This window comes from Balaenoptera physalus, assembly GCF_965194825.1.
Source record: "Balaenoptera physalus genome assembly, chromosome: 19".
In the NCBI taxonomy this organism is placed as follows: domain Eukaryota; kingdom Metazoa; phylum Chordata; class Mammalia; order Artiodactyla; family Balaenopteridae; genus Balaenoptera; species Balaenoptera physalus.
This window is the reverse complement of record NC_138900.1, coordinates 14232193-14248867: the sequence shown is the minus strand read 5'-3', so window position 1 is coordinate 14248867 and position 16675 is coordinate 14232193. Positions and strand designations below refer to the sequence as shown.

The following is a 16675-nucleotide window of genomic DNA, read 5'->3' as shown; positions in this document are numbered from 1 at the left end:
TTATCTATGGTGGTATTTTGGGGGTTTGCTTGTTTGTTTGTTTATTTATTTATTGCCGCGCCACAGAGCACGGCAGTAAGCTTGTGGGATCTTAGTTCCCCAACCAGGCATTGAACCCAGGTCCTTGGCAGTGAGAGCAAGGAGTGCTAACCACTGGACCGCCAGGGAATTCCCATGGGTTTATTTATTTTTAGTAACTCTTCATTAATCTGGTATCCTAATTTTTGGACCCTAGTGCCTTTCTTTCCCAAGGTTAAACTCAGGGTCAGATTCTGACAATAAAAACCCACATAAATCGAAGTGATAGTCTTTTTCTCAACCTGGGAAGAACTTGAATTCCACGTGGCTAAGCTTCAGCTGGTATTTTAGAATCAGACCTGGAGTTGGCCTTTTACCTGCTGTATGACCTGGGCCTGTGACTGTCTCCTCCTGAGCCTCAGTTTTCCCATCCTAGGCATCGTTCAGATCTCCCTCTCACATTCTCTCTCTCTTTCTCTTTCCTGAATTATTTAGGTAAGTTGGAGACATCACGCCTCTTTATCCCTAAATATTTCAATGTGCATTTCTTCAGAACAGGCTGTGCTCTTACAGAGCTGCAGTTATGAAAATCAGGAAAATTTACATTGATACATACTGTTGCCTAATTTACAATCCATATTCAAATTTTGTTAATCGTGGCAATGATGTCTCTTTTTATTTTTCTGGTCCAAAATCCAATCCGCAGTTACACGTTGCAGTTAGCTGTTATGTCTCTTTAGTCTTCAATGTAGAAGGTTTCTGAGTGTTTCTTTGTCTGTCATGATATTGACATTTTTGAAGAGTACAGACCAGTTATTTTGCAGAATATTCCTCATGTATTTGGCGCGAATACCATAGCAAAGAGGTTGTGTTCTTCTTGATGCAGAATATCAGGGCGGCACATCATATCATTATGTCTTATTACTGATTACATTAACTTTGACTATTTGGTTATGGTGGAGTCTGCCAAGTTTCTCCACCATCAAGTTACTATTTTTCTCTTTATAATTAATAAATAATTTGTGGGAAGGCATTTTAAGGCTAGGTAAAAACGGAAGGGTTTTAAACAGGGGAATGTCCAGTCTAGATCTGAGTTTTGGAAAGGTCTCTATTGACAGTGGATTGTAGGAGGCGAGAGGGGGAGCACGAAGACCAGAGAGGTGCCTGGGGCGGGAGAGGATGGTGGGGAAGACGTGAACCTCCCAATCCCTGCCACTGCCAGATGGTGTTCTCAACCCAAAGAACAGCATGCTAGACAGCAGTGAGAATGAGTAAACTAACCTACCCACAACCACATGGACGAATTTCACAGACATGATGTTGAATGAAAGAAGCCAGACACAAAAGAGCACATACTGTAGGATCCCATTCACAGAAAGTTCAAGAATGGGCAAAGCTAATCTGTGATGTGCTAAGTCAGAAGGGCGTTAACTGTGAACTAGTAATCGGACATTTAGTTACTTTGCATACCAACACAGGAAGGAGATGGTCAGTAGGCTTGCCAAGGAGCAGAGGCAAAACAGGATTTATAAGAGAGATGAGAGAGAGGGGAGAAAACGACCCTGCAGACAGTCTTGGTTGCACAGTTTTGGGGTGAATTCACTGGCTGGTGAGGAGTGCAGAGGTCTCTCTTGGCAATTGGTCCTTGAGGAGGTCAACTTGAGGTGGGGCATCAAAGGGAACTGCTCCAGTTGTTTATGGAGTCTCCAGAAAACTTGAGAGTCTGCCTTTGGAGCGCACAGGCCAGACGCCTGTCCCTCTCTCAGCTCCTGCCCTTTATTTAGGCCAGGTCGGTGCATTTCCCTCATCAGAATCCCTCACTATCTTCGAGAGCGTAGTGACTAAACGGGCACCGAGGGGGCTCCCAGGGGGACTGGTGGTGTTCCATTTCTCCATCTGAGTGCTGGGTACACAGGCGTGGTCCCTCCAGAACCTCATTGTGCTGTGCACTTACGTTGTGTGCATTCTTCTGGGTGTTATATTTCCACAAACAACAAGTCTAACAAAAATTCATCTGGGGAGCCTTTAAAAAAATCTGACCCTTCTGGGCTGCTCTCCCCAAGACGTCTCCCCAAGAGAGCAGGAGGGCAGAGACCTTGTTCTTTTCACTGATGTGTTCCTAGCACTTGGAACAGTGCCTGGCACACAGTAGGTGCTCAGGAAATATTCGTGTAGTGTTAGATGGATGGATGGATGGATTGGTGGACGGAAGGATGGAAGAATGAATGGGTGGATGGGTGGATGACCTGGTCTGGAGTGAGCCCTGTGCGCAGGAAGGTTTTGAAAGCCCCCCAAGTGATTCCAGTGTCTGACCAGGGCTGCCCACTGTACAAAGGTGTCCAGACAAAGGTAGACAGAAAGCTGAATGCACCCCACGGCCAAGCTGTGTGTCCCATGGGAGTTCGTACGCTCGGAGGAGTGAGTCTTTGGCTAATTCTCACACCGTGCTCTGAGGCCTAATGGTGACTCTGTGTGTAATAAGGTTTAGGACCAATGGCCTAGCTCTCCCTCCTGGCTCAGTGCTTCCTGCCTCCCCCCCACAGGTGACTCGTGTGGACGGCACCGTGGATACACCCCCCTGCCTGCGCCTGACCCACCGCACGTGGGGCTCCCAGAACAGTCTGGTGGAGATGCTCTTTCTGCGGCTCAGCCTTCCGGTCCAGTTCCACCAGCACTTCCGCTGCACCGCGGGGGCCACCCCTCTGGCACCCCCTGGCCTGCAGCCTCCTGCTGAGGATGAGGCCCGGGCAGCGGAGCCCGATCCCGACTATGAAAACCTGCGCCGCTCAGCTGGGCACTGGGGCGAGGCTGAGCTGGGCAAAGAAGGAACTGGCAAGGATGGGTCATCCGGGGGCACCGCCCAGGCTGGGGTAGAGGCCCAGCCTCCCAGGGCAGAGAATGAGAAGGATGCTACCACAGAGAAGAACAAGAAGAGAGGGTGAGTCAAGGGTGGGGCAGGGTGGGGTTTGGGGGTCTGTCCTGGGACCCCCAATTAGGCAACCTCAATAACTTGAGAAACCCCACTGTATCCCAAAGTGGGCCCATATATGCTAAATGGGGTCAGATTACTGAGGGATCCTGTTATGTCTCGAGTGAACGCTATTATTTCCCTGGGATGCTCTAATTTCCCTGAGAATGTAAAATCGGGATGCCCCACTATATCTATGGAGAACTCCACGGTCCTTGGGGTACCAAAGCTTTTCATCCAATGGACTTCATTATCTGTGAACACTAAAGGGGACCTCAGAATCTTGGGAAAGTTGACTGTACCCCAAGGTATCCCAGTGAACATCTTTGGTCTTCTAAATTGGGGTCACTTCTCTGTCTCAAATGTACCCCCCAAAAACTAACTTCAAGGGAGACCCTCAAAGGGCATTAAATTTGAAATGAAACTAAATCTGCTTTTCCCCTACTGTGGCAGTAGTTCTCAGTGGGATTTAGTTCTGTGTCTCTTGAGGGGATGTTTGGAAATGATGGGAGATTTTTAGTTATCACAGTTTTGGGGGGAGGTACTGCTTGCTGGGGGCTCCAGGGATTCTACATGTCTTCAATGTACAAGACAGTGCCCAATGAAGAATTGTCCTTTCCCAAATGCCTTTAGCACCCATATGAGAAATGGTGACTTAGGGGACCATTGTATGCTCCCCAAGGGAACCTCCATGTTCCCAGAGGCACCTTTAAATCTGGGTAACCCGGCATCCGAAAGCACAGAGCTCCTCCAGGGTGGACTTTGTTGGTGCAGTTGGGAATTTCATCCCTCTAGAGGCGAGGCCTTGGGTATTAGAGACGGGGCTTATTTAGGATGGATGTGGAGGCACAAACGTTGTGATGGAGAAGGCTGGGGAGCTGGGCTTGAGAGTGAGTCTCATGACAGCCTCTCCTCTTCACCACCAGGTTCTTGTTCAAGGCCAAGAAGGCCGCCATGATGACCCAGCCACCAGCCACCCCCACTCTGCCCCGACTCCCTCACGAGGTGGTGCCTGCTGACGACCGTGATGACCCTGAGATCATCCTCAATACCACCACGGTGCGAACCGGGGACCCTCAACTTCAGCCCCCACCCAGATCTCCAAACTTCATGCCGTAATCCCCAGTAATTGCCCTTATCTGGGGACACCCCAATATATACTGGAGACCACAAAATACAGTACACATCAATTTAACCCTTTGAACCCCTAAATCCGTATAGCTAGGGGCCTAAAAATTGCAGGGAACACAATGAAGCCATGGGGCACACTGGTATAACTCCCAGGGCCCCCCAAATCCCAGGGATAAGCCAACATAGACTCGGCACCCCAATATTTGGGTTCACCCATATAAACTCAACACCCCAAATTTAGTAGCTATTCTAGTATATTCCCGGGAACCAAAATTCACAATTATTCCAATACAGTTTGGGGATTCGCCAAATCTGGAATCTTTTCTGAGACAAACAGCCTAGTGGTTAGGGTCGCGGGCTACCTGGGTGTCACTTCACGGCTCTATGTCTTCTCTTCTGGGGAAGCGCTATGGTTTCCCCATCAGTAAAATGGAGATAAAAAGTGTATCCACTTGATGGTGATTGTAAGGATTTAAGTGAGTTCATTTGTGAGCTATTTGTTAGCTATTATTTATTTATAACTTTGCTGTATAACCTGGGGAGGGACCCAAATTTGGGTGTATCACAAAACAGGCCCAAAGGATTCCCGAATCTAGGAATACATCAGTAAACACAGAAACAGAGGGACACAGACCCAGGGGGTCTCAAATCCAGCAACTTCTTGTTAAACTCCCAGAGGACACTGAGAATCCAGAGAAATCAACTCAGAGTCTCAGGGAAGCCCACTGACCACCGGTCCCCCCTTTGCCTCTTCAGTACTATTACTCCGTGAGGGTCTTCGCCGGCCAGGAGCCCAGCTGCGTGTGGGTGGGCTGGGTCACCCCCGACTACCATCAGCACGACATGAACTTCGACCTCAGCAAGGTCCGGGTGGTGACGGTGACCATGGGGGACGAGCAAGGCAACATCCACAGCAGGTGCGGGGAGGGGCGGGGGCCGTGGGAGACCGGAGGTCAGCGCTGGGCGCCTCCTCCTTTCCTCCCCTCTTCCTGCTTGTCTTCCTCCCACGGCTCCTGCTCTGTGTTTTCCCTCCTCCTCTTCTTTGTCCACTTCTTCTTTTCCATTTTCTCCTCCTCTTCCATCTTGCCGTCCTCTTTCTAGTTTACCTCCTTTTTCTATTCTCTCCTCCTGCTCGCCTTCTCCTTCTCCTCGTTCTGGAAACACCCCTTTCCCCCACCAGCTTCTAAGAATTCTAGCTCCGAGGGGCTCAGGGTCTGGGGTGAGGGGTTTCAGCACTCAGGTCTGCAGGTGGCGGGTGTTTGGGGGTGGGGCTCTGAGTCATGGTATTCCGGGAGCTCAGGGAAGGGGGTGTCCAGGGTCCAGAGCGCCTCGGCTGACGATCCGGGCACTGATCACTCCTGTGTCCTCTAGCCTCAAGTGCAGCAACTGCTACATGGTGTGGGGTGGAGACTTCGTGAGCCCCGGGCAGCAGGGCCGGGTCAGCCACACGGACCTTGTCATTGGCTGCCTGGTGGACTTGGCCACTGGCCTAATGACCTTTACCGCCAACGGCAAAGAGAGCAACACCTTTTTCCAGGTAAGCCCAGCCCTCATTCAGCAACTTAGCGATAGCGTCCTCGTGTCTCAGCATCCCGGGACAGCCCTCCCAGACACCCTCTGAGGGCAGACCCCAGAGAGACAGGATAAAACAGCCTCAGGACAGGGCAGAGCTGGGAGGTTCCTGGGAGACCACCTAGGTGAACCATTCATCGAACTGACATCCAGAAAGGGGGAGACAGAGCAGAGCCTTGACCTTGGAGAGAGGTCCATATCCCTCTTGGGCTGGGTGATACCAGTCGCCACCTTTTCACCAATCAGGGAACATCCTAGGATGGGCCAAAATTCTAAGGTGGGATTTTCCTTTTCATCACTTTATTATGAAAGATTTCAAGCATACAGCAAAATTAAAGGAACTGTATCATGAATGCCCATATACCTACTACCACGAATCTGCTATCCATCCCTTAATCCATCTAACTTTATTTATTTTATAAAACTTTATTTTAAATGGAGAATTTAAAAAATATGCAAAACTAGAATAGCATAATGAACCTCCATGTCCCCATTACATAGCTCCAGCTAGTACCCACTCACGGCCAACCTTGATCCATCTTTATCCACACCCACTGGAGGATTTTGAAGGAAATCCCAGATATCATATGGGTTGTCTCTTTTCAGTATGTATCTCTAAAAGTTAAGGATTCCTTTAAAAAACATAACCACAATACCACTATTATCTTAAAAAAAACCCCAAGAATTCTTAGATATCCCCAGATATCCAGCCCATGGTCAAACTTCTCTGGTTGTCTCAAAAATGTCTTTTTACCGTTTGTTTGAATCAGAATCTAAATAAGGCGATATGTTTTAGTTGGTTGCTAAGTCCCTTCAGTCTCTTTTCGTATGTAGATTTCCCTTCCATTTTTTTCTTTTTTTCCCCTTTGAAATGTATTCATTGAAGAAACCAGCTGTCTGTCTGGTAGAACTTTGCTCCTCAAAGTGTGGTCCCTGGACCAGCAGGCTCTGCATCACCTGGGAGCCTGTTAGAAATGCAGAATCTCAGGCTCTTACCCAGACCTGCCCAATCAGAATCTGACTTTTTAAATAAATCTCAGGGCATTCGTGTGCATACTACCATCCGAAGAGTGCTGGCCTAGTTTCCCACAGGCTGAATCCGGCTGATGCACACCTGAGGTGTCATTTAAACATTTTCCTCTGTCCCCTGTATTTTCTTGTAAACTGGGAGATGGGTCCAGATTAGATTGGATTAGATTAAGGTTTGGCAAGACTGCTTCACAGATAGTGGTGTTTGTTGTGTTAGAGCCTGGGTGGGTTTCTCTTCAAAGATCAGAGGGGCTGCAGGGAAAGGCAGTCAGAGGACGCTTTTTGAACTTTGAAGATTAAGTAAGTGCTTGGGAGAGAAACAGGAATGGCATTCGTGGGTGGGGGTGGGCATGATGTGCGCGAAGACCCAGACGACAGGTTGCCCTGGGGGAGGTGGAGGAGGTTGGCCTCACTGGATCAGAGGTGGTGCAGCCCATGAGCCACTTCAGGGCTCTTGTGGAGCCTCCAGTGCCTGAGTTTGGATCTGTAGACACCAGCAGCATCAGGCTGGGGCAACTGGCTCCCGAGTCGGGGATCCAGAGTCAATACCACCTCCAGTTCATCTTCTTCCTCACCCTGCCCTCTTCTCCCTTCCCAGGTGGAACCCAATACAAAGCTGTTTCCTGCTGTCTTTGTCCTGCCGACACACCAGAACGTCATCCAGTTTGAGCTGGGGAAGCAGAAGGTCAGGGTGCAGTGATGGGGCACTAATGGGGGCAGGCTGAGGACAGAGGTATGGGAGGTCAGGCTGGCAGAGCAGCTGAAGTGGGGGGAGAAATCCGGGAGGGCTTCTTGGAAACAGAGTGGCAGGAGAGAAAGGGTGGGGAATCCTGACATGTGCGTACCCCTGTGTCCCCAGAACATCATGCCGCTGTCGGCCGCCATGTTTATGAGCGAGCGCAACAACCCCACCCCACAGTGCCCGCCGCGGCTCGAGATGCAGATGCTGATGCCCGTGTCGTGGAGCCGCATGCCCAACCACTTCCTGCAGGTGGACACGCGGCGTGCGGGCGAGCGGCTGGGCTGGGCAGTGCAGTGCCAGGAGCCGCTGACCATGATGGCGCTGCACATCCCCGAGGAGAACCGGTCAGGGACAGCCCCGGCGCCCAGGGGTGGGGCAGATACTGCAAGCCCTCTGGGGTCTGGATCCCACCCGGTGCCCCTCCGCACTACCCCGGGACTCCACACAACACCCCAGGAAGCCCCAGGCCTACCTTACCATCCCCAGATAACACTCCAGGGGGCTCTAAATCCCTTTCAGCAGGCTCAGACCCACCTCAGGGGACCCAGACTCAGCCCAGGCATCCCCAGCTAACACCCCAGTGGACTCCAGACTCACCCACGGGCTCCAAACCCATCGCAGGGAGTCCAGATCCACGTCAAGGAGACCACACAACACCCCAGGGGCCTCAAGTGCACCTCAGAGAGTCTTGCACATTAGTCAGACAGGCCTGGAGGCACCCCAGGTTCTCTTGGACATACCCAGGAGACTTTAGAGGTATCCCTTGGAGATATCTAACCTGCTCCAGGGAACCCAGACACACCGGGCTAAAGAGTATTCACATGGATGACAGGAAAGCTTTTAAGGACTCTAACTGTGGCCGGGATCCCAGACTCACCCCAGGAAGATGCTTCATCTTTCCTTTATTCACTGATTGGACAAATAGCTCTGAGCTCCTCCTGTGTGACAGCAGAACTCTAGCCTGGAGACACCAAGCTCTTGTGAACGGACATTCTAGTAATGCTCTTGTATAACTCAGGGGACTCAGACCTGCCCAGGAGGACTCAGACCCATCCCCAGGGGCCTCAGACACACCCATTTATTCATTTGTTCCTACAACAAATATTTATTGAGCACATACTATTTGCTAATTCCTTTATTTATTTATTTATTTATTTATTTATTTATTTATTTATGGCTGTGTTGGGTCTTCGTTGCTGCATGTGGGCTTTCTGTAGTTGCAGCGAGCGGGGGACTACTCTTCGTTGCGGTGCGCAGGCTTCTCATTGCGGTGGCTTCTCTTGTTGCGGAGCACAGGCTCTAGGCGCGCGGGCTTCAGTAGTTGCGGCTCGCGGGCTCAGTAGTTGTGGCGCACTTGCTTAGTTGCTCTGCGGCATGTAGGATCTTCCCGGACCAGGGCTCCAACCCGTGTCCCCTGCAGGTGGATTCTTAACCACTGCGCCACCAGGGAAGCCTGCTAAGTCCTTTTTAGGTGCTGGGAATATAGCAAGCAAACAAATAAACAAAAGAGGCAGAAATGTCCTGTACTGGTGGAGTTTACATTCTGGTGGTGCTCAGATATAACCAGGGTACTCAGACCTGCCAGAGGGGGATTCAGACCCAACCTGGGATCCTAGATACATCTCAGGGTCACCAGATATTTCCCATGGACTCTTAGATCCCCAGAGTACCAGACCATCCCACAAATCCCAGATGTATGTCAAGGAGCCCCCAGACCACTGAGGGACTTCCAGAACCATTAAAAGACTCCTAGACTCAGCTCCACAGACCTCACAGAACCTTGACCCAGCAGAACACTGGGATTCGCTGCTTGGGCCACCAACACTCACCTGAGCACCTCTTTGCCTCTCTGTGGTCTGTGTCTCTGTCTCCCACCTCCTCTGCCTGCTGAGTCCCTGAATGTGGCCCATCTCCACTGCAGATGCATGGACATCCTGGAGCTGTCGGAGCGCTTGGACCTGCAGCGGTTCCACTCGCACACCCTCCGCCTCTACCGCGCTGTGTGCGCCCTGGGCAACAACCGCGTGGCACATGCTCTGTGCAGCCACGTGGACCAGGCACAGCTGCTGCACGCCCTGGAAGACGCGCACCTGCCCGGCCCCCTGCGTGCAGGTTACTACGACCTCCTCATCAGCATCCATCTTGAAAGTGCCTGCCGCAGCCGCCGCTCCATGCTCTCTGAGTACATCGTGCCCCTCACTCCTGAGACCCGTGCCATCACCCTCTTCCCGCCTGGAAAAAGAGCAGATAATGGTCCCCGCCGCTATGGCCTTCCTGGTGTCGGCGTCACCACCTCGCTGCGGCCTCCACACCATTTCTTAGCTCCCTGTTTTGTGGCTGCCCTGCCAGCTGCTGGGGTGGCAGAAGCTCCAGCCCGTCTCAGCCCCAGCATCCCTCTGGAGGCTCTTCGGGACAAAGCACTAAGAATGCTGGGGGAGGCAGTGCGAGACGGTGGGCAGCACGCACGTGACCCTGTCGGGGGCTCCGTGGAGTTCCAGTTTGTGCCCGTGCTCAAGCTTGTGTCCACCCTGCTGGTAATGACTTCCTCCTGCTTCCCTCTGTCCTGTTCTTTCACATTCCAAATCATCCATCCATCCGTACATACATACCTACATACATTCCCCTCCCATTTATACATCCAACTGCCCGTTCATCTCTCGGTCCATATACCCTTCACCTTCCAACTTATCCTTCTATCATCTACTCATTCACTTTTCCTTCCATCCATTCGTCTGCCATATATTCATCTGTTTAGTAATCACTTCCTTCTTTCCATTCATCCATCCAACCAACCATCATTCATCCATCCTCCACCACCCTTTCCATCCATCCACCTATTCATTCAAACATACCCCCATCTTTCCATCCAAAAGTTCCTCATCTATTTATCCTTCCAGTCTCCACCCAATTATCCATCCATCCATACATGTATCCATCTATCTAACTTTCAATCTAGTTGTCCATTCATTCTTCCATTCATTCACACATCATTACATCCACCATTTCATCCATTCATCCATCCACCTACCCATTTATTTATTAATCTATCTTTCCCTTCATGCATTCAACCATCATCTTCCTTCCACCTGTGCATCCATTCATCCACCCATCCACAGATTCATCCATTTCTCCATCTTCCACCTATCTGTCCATCAATCCATGCATCTCTCTATCCATATATATTAAGACCCATCCACGTACCCACAAATCCATCCAACCATCTACACCCTTTAATTCACCCGTTCTCCATCCTTCTGTCCCTTCTTCATTTCATGTACCCTTTCATTCACATACCCATCTAATGACTCATCCATATATCCATCCATCCATCCGATTTTTCATACACAAACCTATCCACCCATCCACATATCCATCCTACCCCAGTGCCTGGTTATTTACCCATTTATCTATTTGCCCATCCACTCATTTACTTGCTTATGCGTCTGTCAAACCATCTATCCACCCACCTATCTATACATCATTTATCCTGTCATCCATCTACCCACCATCTCTTCTTCCACCTTTACCTTCACCTCTCAGTTCATTATCCACCCATCCATCCATCTCCCCGTCAAACCTCTACTGTTCCATCTGTTAATTCATCCACCCAGTCACCCAGTCCTCCCCCCATTCATTCATCTCTCTCTCTTTCCCCACTATTTTTCCCTTTTATCTACCTGCTCTCCTTCCATCTGATAGCATCTTCATTATGTTGACTGAGAGCTAGCATATGCTGGGAGATATGAGGGCCTCAGGTGTAGGGTGTGTCCTGTTACAGAGTAACAAATGCTCAAGCTTGGGAAAAAGGACACTTCCTTGTGAAGGGAGAGGTGCTCATGTTTGGCTATGTAGTCTGGGCCATGTACGTGGGACACAGGGTGTGGATCTGGGGGGATCTTAAGGAGGATGGATGGCAGGGCAGGGGGATGCCATTCCTGCTTGTAAGAGGAATCATATACAGCCAATGCAGGAATGAATCTGGCCTGTGCAGGAGAAACATATCTGGAGAGTGAGGCTGGGTCTTGATTACGGAAGCCTTGCAGGCCACAGTGACAGACCCAGGCTTTGTCCCATAGGTGATGGGCATCTTTGGCGATGAGGATGTGAAACAGATCTTGAAGATGATTGAGCCTGAAGTATTCACTGAGGAAGAAGAGGAAGAGGAGGAGGAAGAAGAAGAGGAGGAAGAGGAGGATGAGGAGGAGAAGGAGGAGGATGAGGAGGAAGAGGCACGGGAGAAGGAAGATGAGGAAAAAGAGGAAGAGGAGACAGCAGAAGGGGAAAAAGAAGAAGACTTGGAGGAGGGGCTGCTCCAGATGAAGTTGCCGGAGTCTGTGAAGTTACAGGTGGGCTGATTCTGCCTGTTTTCCAGCCTCCATCCCTCTGGGCTAGGACATACAGGGTCTGGTGGGGCTTGAGTCTGGACTTTGTCCCAAGGCAGTGGGGAGCTGTGGAAGGGCATAAAGCAGTGGAGTGCTGCTGGCTTTGAATGAGCTATCTGGTTTCCATGTGGGAGGTGAATTAGAGGGGTGAGACCATGGAGATGGCTGGCTTGAGGATCCAGGCAGGAGACAGTGGTGGCTCGACCAGAGCAGGGCTATGGAGTGGGGAGAGAAAGCAAGAAAAGTTTCAAGGAAGTCCTGATGGTCTCACCACCATCCCTCCTACTGCATGGCTGTCATCCCACAGATGTGTCACCTGCTGGAGTATTTCTGTGACCAAGAGCTGCAGCACCGTGTGGAGTCTCTTGCAGCCTTTGCAGAGCGCTACGTGGACAAGCTCCAGGCCAACCAGAGGGACCGCTACGGCACCCTTGTGAAAGCCTTCACCATGACTGCAGCTGAGACTGCCCGACGTACTCGCGAGTTCCGCTCCCCACCCCAGGAGCAGGTCCTCTGACCCCTGACCCCAGCTGGCCTTACTGTCTAAACCCAACCTCAACCTCTCCCCTTACTCTGATCACTGATGATACTCACTTAACCTCTCAATCTGAGCTTGACCTCTGACCCTATCCATATACTTATCTGTTACTCTTCTACCTCTCTCTGAACCAGACTTCTGAGTCACCGCAGACTGACCCTGACTCCTTTCGAACCTTTAGTCGCCCAGATATTCTTCACTAATGACCTTAGACAGGAACTCACGTTTGGATCTTTAATCCTTGACTTCAGAGTTCCTGCTCTGGGGTCTCTGACCCTCATTCTAATCTTTGACCTTCCCCTAGATCAACATGCTATTGAACTTCAAAAATGCTGAGGATGAGGAAGATTGTCCTGTCCCTGAAGAGATCCAACAGGATTTGCTCGAATTTCATCAAGACCTGCTGACACACTGTGGTAAGAGAGGAGATCAGAGAATCCTCCTCCCAAACTTGTTCTTGAGACCTGTCTTGAAGTTTTCCTAAGATTTCCTGATCTTAAATATCTACAGTATTTGTGCAGTAACTGTTGGTAAAATGAATGAGTGACTGAATGAATGAACATGTTAGTGAACAGGTAGATGATGAGTGGAAGGATATGTTTATATGGGTATTTGGGTGGATGTATATGTGGACAAATGGCTGTAGGCTATAGCTGGATGGAAGAGTGTGTGAATTGATGGAGAGAAGGATGGCCGAATAAAGAAATGGGTGAAGAGATGGCTGACTGGTTTGGATGAATGAAAAGAAGGATGGCTGGAGGGATGGATGGATGACCTCTATTTTTTCTCATAAGTCAGCTGATAATCTTACTGAGATTTTCTTATATGTGATGAGTCATTTTTCCCTGGCTGGCTTTCAAGATTTCTCTTTACCTGTGCCTTTAAGCAGTTTGAGTATGATGTATCTAGGTGTGGAGCTCAATGAATTTATCCTACTTGAGCTGTTTTTGTTTTTTGCCGCACCATGCGGTTTGTGGGATCTCAGTTCCCCAACAAGGGATCGAACCCAGGCCATGGCAGTGAAAGCCAGGAATCCTAACCACTAGGCCACCAAGTTTCTTGGATGTGTAGATTAATATTTTTCATCAAATTTGGGACTTTGAGGCCATTATTTTTCCAAATATTTTTCTGCTCCTTTCTCATCTCTCCTTCTAGGACTCCCATTATGCGTATGTTGGTACACTAGATGGTGTCCCACAGGTCTCTGAGGCTCTGTTAGTTTTTCTTCATTGATTCTTTCTCCTACCAGCTCAAGTATGCTGTTGCACCCCTCTAGTGTTTTTTAAATTTCAGTTTTTGTACTTTTCAACTCTATATGGTTATTTTTTACATTATCTACCTCTATTAATATTCTCTGTTTGATGAGACATTGTCATCATAGTTCTCTTTAATACTTTAGACTTGGTTTCCTTTAGTTCTTTGAAGATACTTGCAATAGTTGACTTAAAAGGCAAATGATTCAAGGAATGAATAAATGAACAAACATGAACATATAAAGAAACAAATGAAAAACCCCACGAATGCACACATGAATGAGAAATGAGTGAGTGAACACATGAATGAATAAAGAAGTAAATGATAAGAGGCGATTAATAAGCAATGAATGATGAATGACACGCCCTCCCTTCTTGACCACCTCCAGGAATTCAGCTGGCGGGGGAGGAGGAAGAACCGGAGGAAGAAGCCACCCTGGGCAGCCGCCTGATGGGCCTGTTGGAGAAGGTACGGCTGCTGAAGAAGAAGGAGGAGAAACCGGAGGAGGAGCCACCTGCCGAGGAGCACAAACCCCGTGAGGACTGGGGCCACCAAGGATGGCACAGGGGTGGGCCAAGCAGCCCTGCGCTTGGGGAGTTTCTGGGTCCAAGACAGGCCACCAGGAGTAGCCCAAGGGACGGGTGGATGGGTATTAATGAGAGAGGAGGAGTGGAGAGAGGGGTGAGAGAGGAGGCATGCTGGAGGCGTGGCCCCAAAGTTGGGGCTGCACAGTGTGTGTGTTGGAACAGTGTGGTGCATGGCTGCCAGAGCAGAGGCATACATCCAACCTTGGGATGGGGCAACTCCTGCACCACCGTGGCTTCCATGTACTTGTGGCTTTTCTTTGTTTTTCCCTTATTTCTTGGTGAAAGTGATTACTATGCTGAGGGGTTAGGAAAGCAGCCATGATAAATGTTGGGCCCATGGGTCATTAGGCAAACTATATATTAACACCGTATAACAAGGACAGAGTCCCTAACATTGGTGGAGGGTTTATTCTATAACATTCAAGAAATTTTATTGGGCCAACTCTGGGCCAGGCACTGTTGGTAGGGCCAGGGAATATAGTAGGGGGAAGAGTCAAAGTCCCTGCCCTCAAGGAGTTTAGAATATTACAAAAGATACAAATATACATATACCATAATATCAGATGGCCATACGTATTAAGAAGAAAACTAAAGCTGAGTGAGAGGAGAGAGAGGGACAAAGATGGAGAGGTTGGAGTGGGGGAGTGAGGTATGCAAAGATCTGGGGAAAGATGATTGGTACAGATGGAACAGCCAGTGCAAAGGCCCTGAGGCAGGAACATGCTTGGTGCGTTTAGAGACCAGTGTGGCTGGAGCAGAGTGAGCAGGAGGGGAGGTACAGAATATGAAGTCAGAAGTGATGGGTCCAGATCGTGTAGAGCAGATGGAAGGAAGGTAGGACATGTCACAGGTCATGAATTGACACCATCATTCAGTGCCAGTGCAGGAAGGTTTCTTCTGACCCTGAGACACAGGAGACATCTGTCTTCTCTCCCAGAAATCCTGGGAAGAAAAAGGGTTGGGAGAGAAAGAGAGACAGGGAGAGAAATGGATGCTGGATATAGGAGAGGAGAGTCCCGGGGACATCGCCAGGGAAAATAAAAGAGTTCATTTTTGACATAATTTTCAGATGACACCAATGTCTTCACCATTTTTCTTTATGTCTGTTGTCTCCCATGATGAAAAATCAGCAGTGTTTTTACAGAACAAATGGAATTACCACTTGCACTTTCAAAGGTGCTCAGAATAATGCTCTGGTACTTTGCAGTGATACAAGTGCTTTTTCCTCTTAAAGCTTTTAGGGGGGCACTTATGGTCTGGGTATAGGGTGAAGAGGATAGGGAGACTCCTAGAGCCACAGAACAAAATCTGCCAGAATCTGCCCACTCCTGGCAGGAGGAGGGCGGGAGGTGAATGGTTAGCAACTGAGAAGCCCTCTGGAAAGAGGGGCGCCCTCTGTACCGTTTTTGCTCAAGGCCCTGGTCAGGAAGAGTGTTCCTACCCTTGTGTCCCCTTCCCAGAGTCGCTGCAGGAGCTGGTGTCCCACACAGTGGTGCGTTGGGCCCAAGAGGACTTCGTGCAGAGCCCCGAGCTGGTACGGGCCATGTTCAGCCTCCTGCACCGGCAGTACGATGGGCTCGGGGAGCTGCTGCGTGCCCTGCCCCGGGCCTATACCATCTCACCCTCCTCCGTGGAGGACACCATGAGTCTGCTTGAGTGCCTTGGCCAGATCCGATCACTGCTTATCGTGCAGATGGGCCCCCAGGAGGAAAACCTCATGATCCAGAGCATTGGGTGAGGCCCCGCCCCTCCCCTGACTCTGCACATCCCCGGGGAAGGGAGGGGAGACCTTCTGGCTCAAGCTTGTCCACCGGCTCACGTCCTCTGGATGCAATAATGTGTCCTTCCCCACTTCTGCCCCATCCTCAGGGTGGTGTGCTCCTCCCAGCAGCTAGCCCATCTCCCTAGGTAATGTCCCCCCCTCTTACCTCTCCACCCATCCCTGGGTAACAGCTCCTACTCACCTGTGACTCTTGGCTCAAGATTTACCCTCTTTGAGCTTCGGTTTCTTCATCTCTAAACTGGGGAAGAGCCACGCTTATCCTGAAGAGTTGTGGTGCGGCTTCAGTGAGCTCATGTAGTGGTAATAACAGTAATAATAATAATGATAACAATAGTCTTCAGCACTCAGCGCCAAGTGAGCCTCATTCATTCACTCAGCAAACATCTATTGAGCACCTACTGTGTGCCAGGCCCTTTCTAGGCACTTGGGGTTACAACATGCAACATGATAAAGATCTCCGCCCCAGGGGGAGCCCACCTTGGATCCTCTGGTTTCCTTGTCTGTGAAAGAGGGATAATTCCAGTTCCCGCATCACAGGGTGGACATAAGGATTGAATGAGTTCAGATCTGTAAAGGGAGTAGTGCCGGGCACAGACTAGGAGTTCAGTAAATGTTAACTGTTACCACAGTGGTGGTGATGGCTCCCACAGGGGTCTGGAGGCTCTCCGTGG

At 49.9% G+C, this 16675-nt stretch overlaps 1 protein-coding gene across 2 annotated transcripts in view; it reads left to right on the top strand.

Annotated features, from left to right (window-relative positions):
• RYR1 (ryanodine receptor 1) overlaps positions 1–16675 on the top strand; it is a 116005-nt gene that overhangs the window by 27921 nt on the left and 71409 nt on the right. For both annotated transcript variants that reach the window (XM_082437632.1, XM_082437631.1), the window contains exons 28-39: positions 2562–2956; positions 3913–4045; positions 4874–5034; positions 5489–5654; positions 7317–7403; positions 7578–7804; positions 9382–9994; positions 11537–11806; positions 12150–12350; positions 12685–12796; positions 14023–14169; positions 15682–15955. In XM_082437632.1, coding sequence (XP_082293758.1) covers positions 2562–2956; positions 3913–4045; positions 4874–5034; positions 5489–5654; positions 7317–7403; positions 7578–7804; positions 9382–9994; positions 11537–11806; positions 12150–12350; positions 12685–12796; positions 14023–14169; positions 15682–15955 — 2786 coding nt within the window. The remainder of the gene's footprint in view (positions 1–2561; positions 2957–3912; positions 4046–4873; positions 5035–5488; positions 5655–7316; positions 7404–7577; positions 7805–9381; positions 9995–11536; positions 11807–12149; positions 12351–12684; positions 12797–14022; positions 14170–15681; positions 15956–16675) is intronic.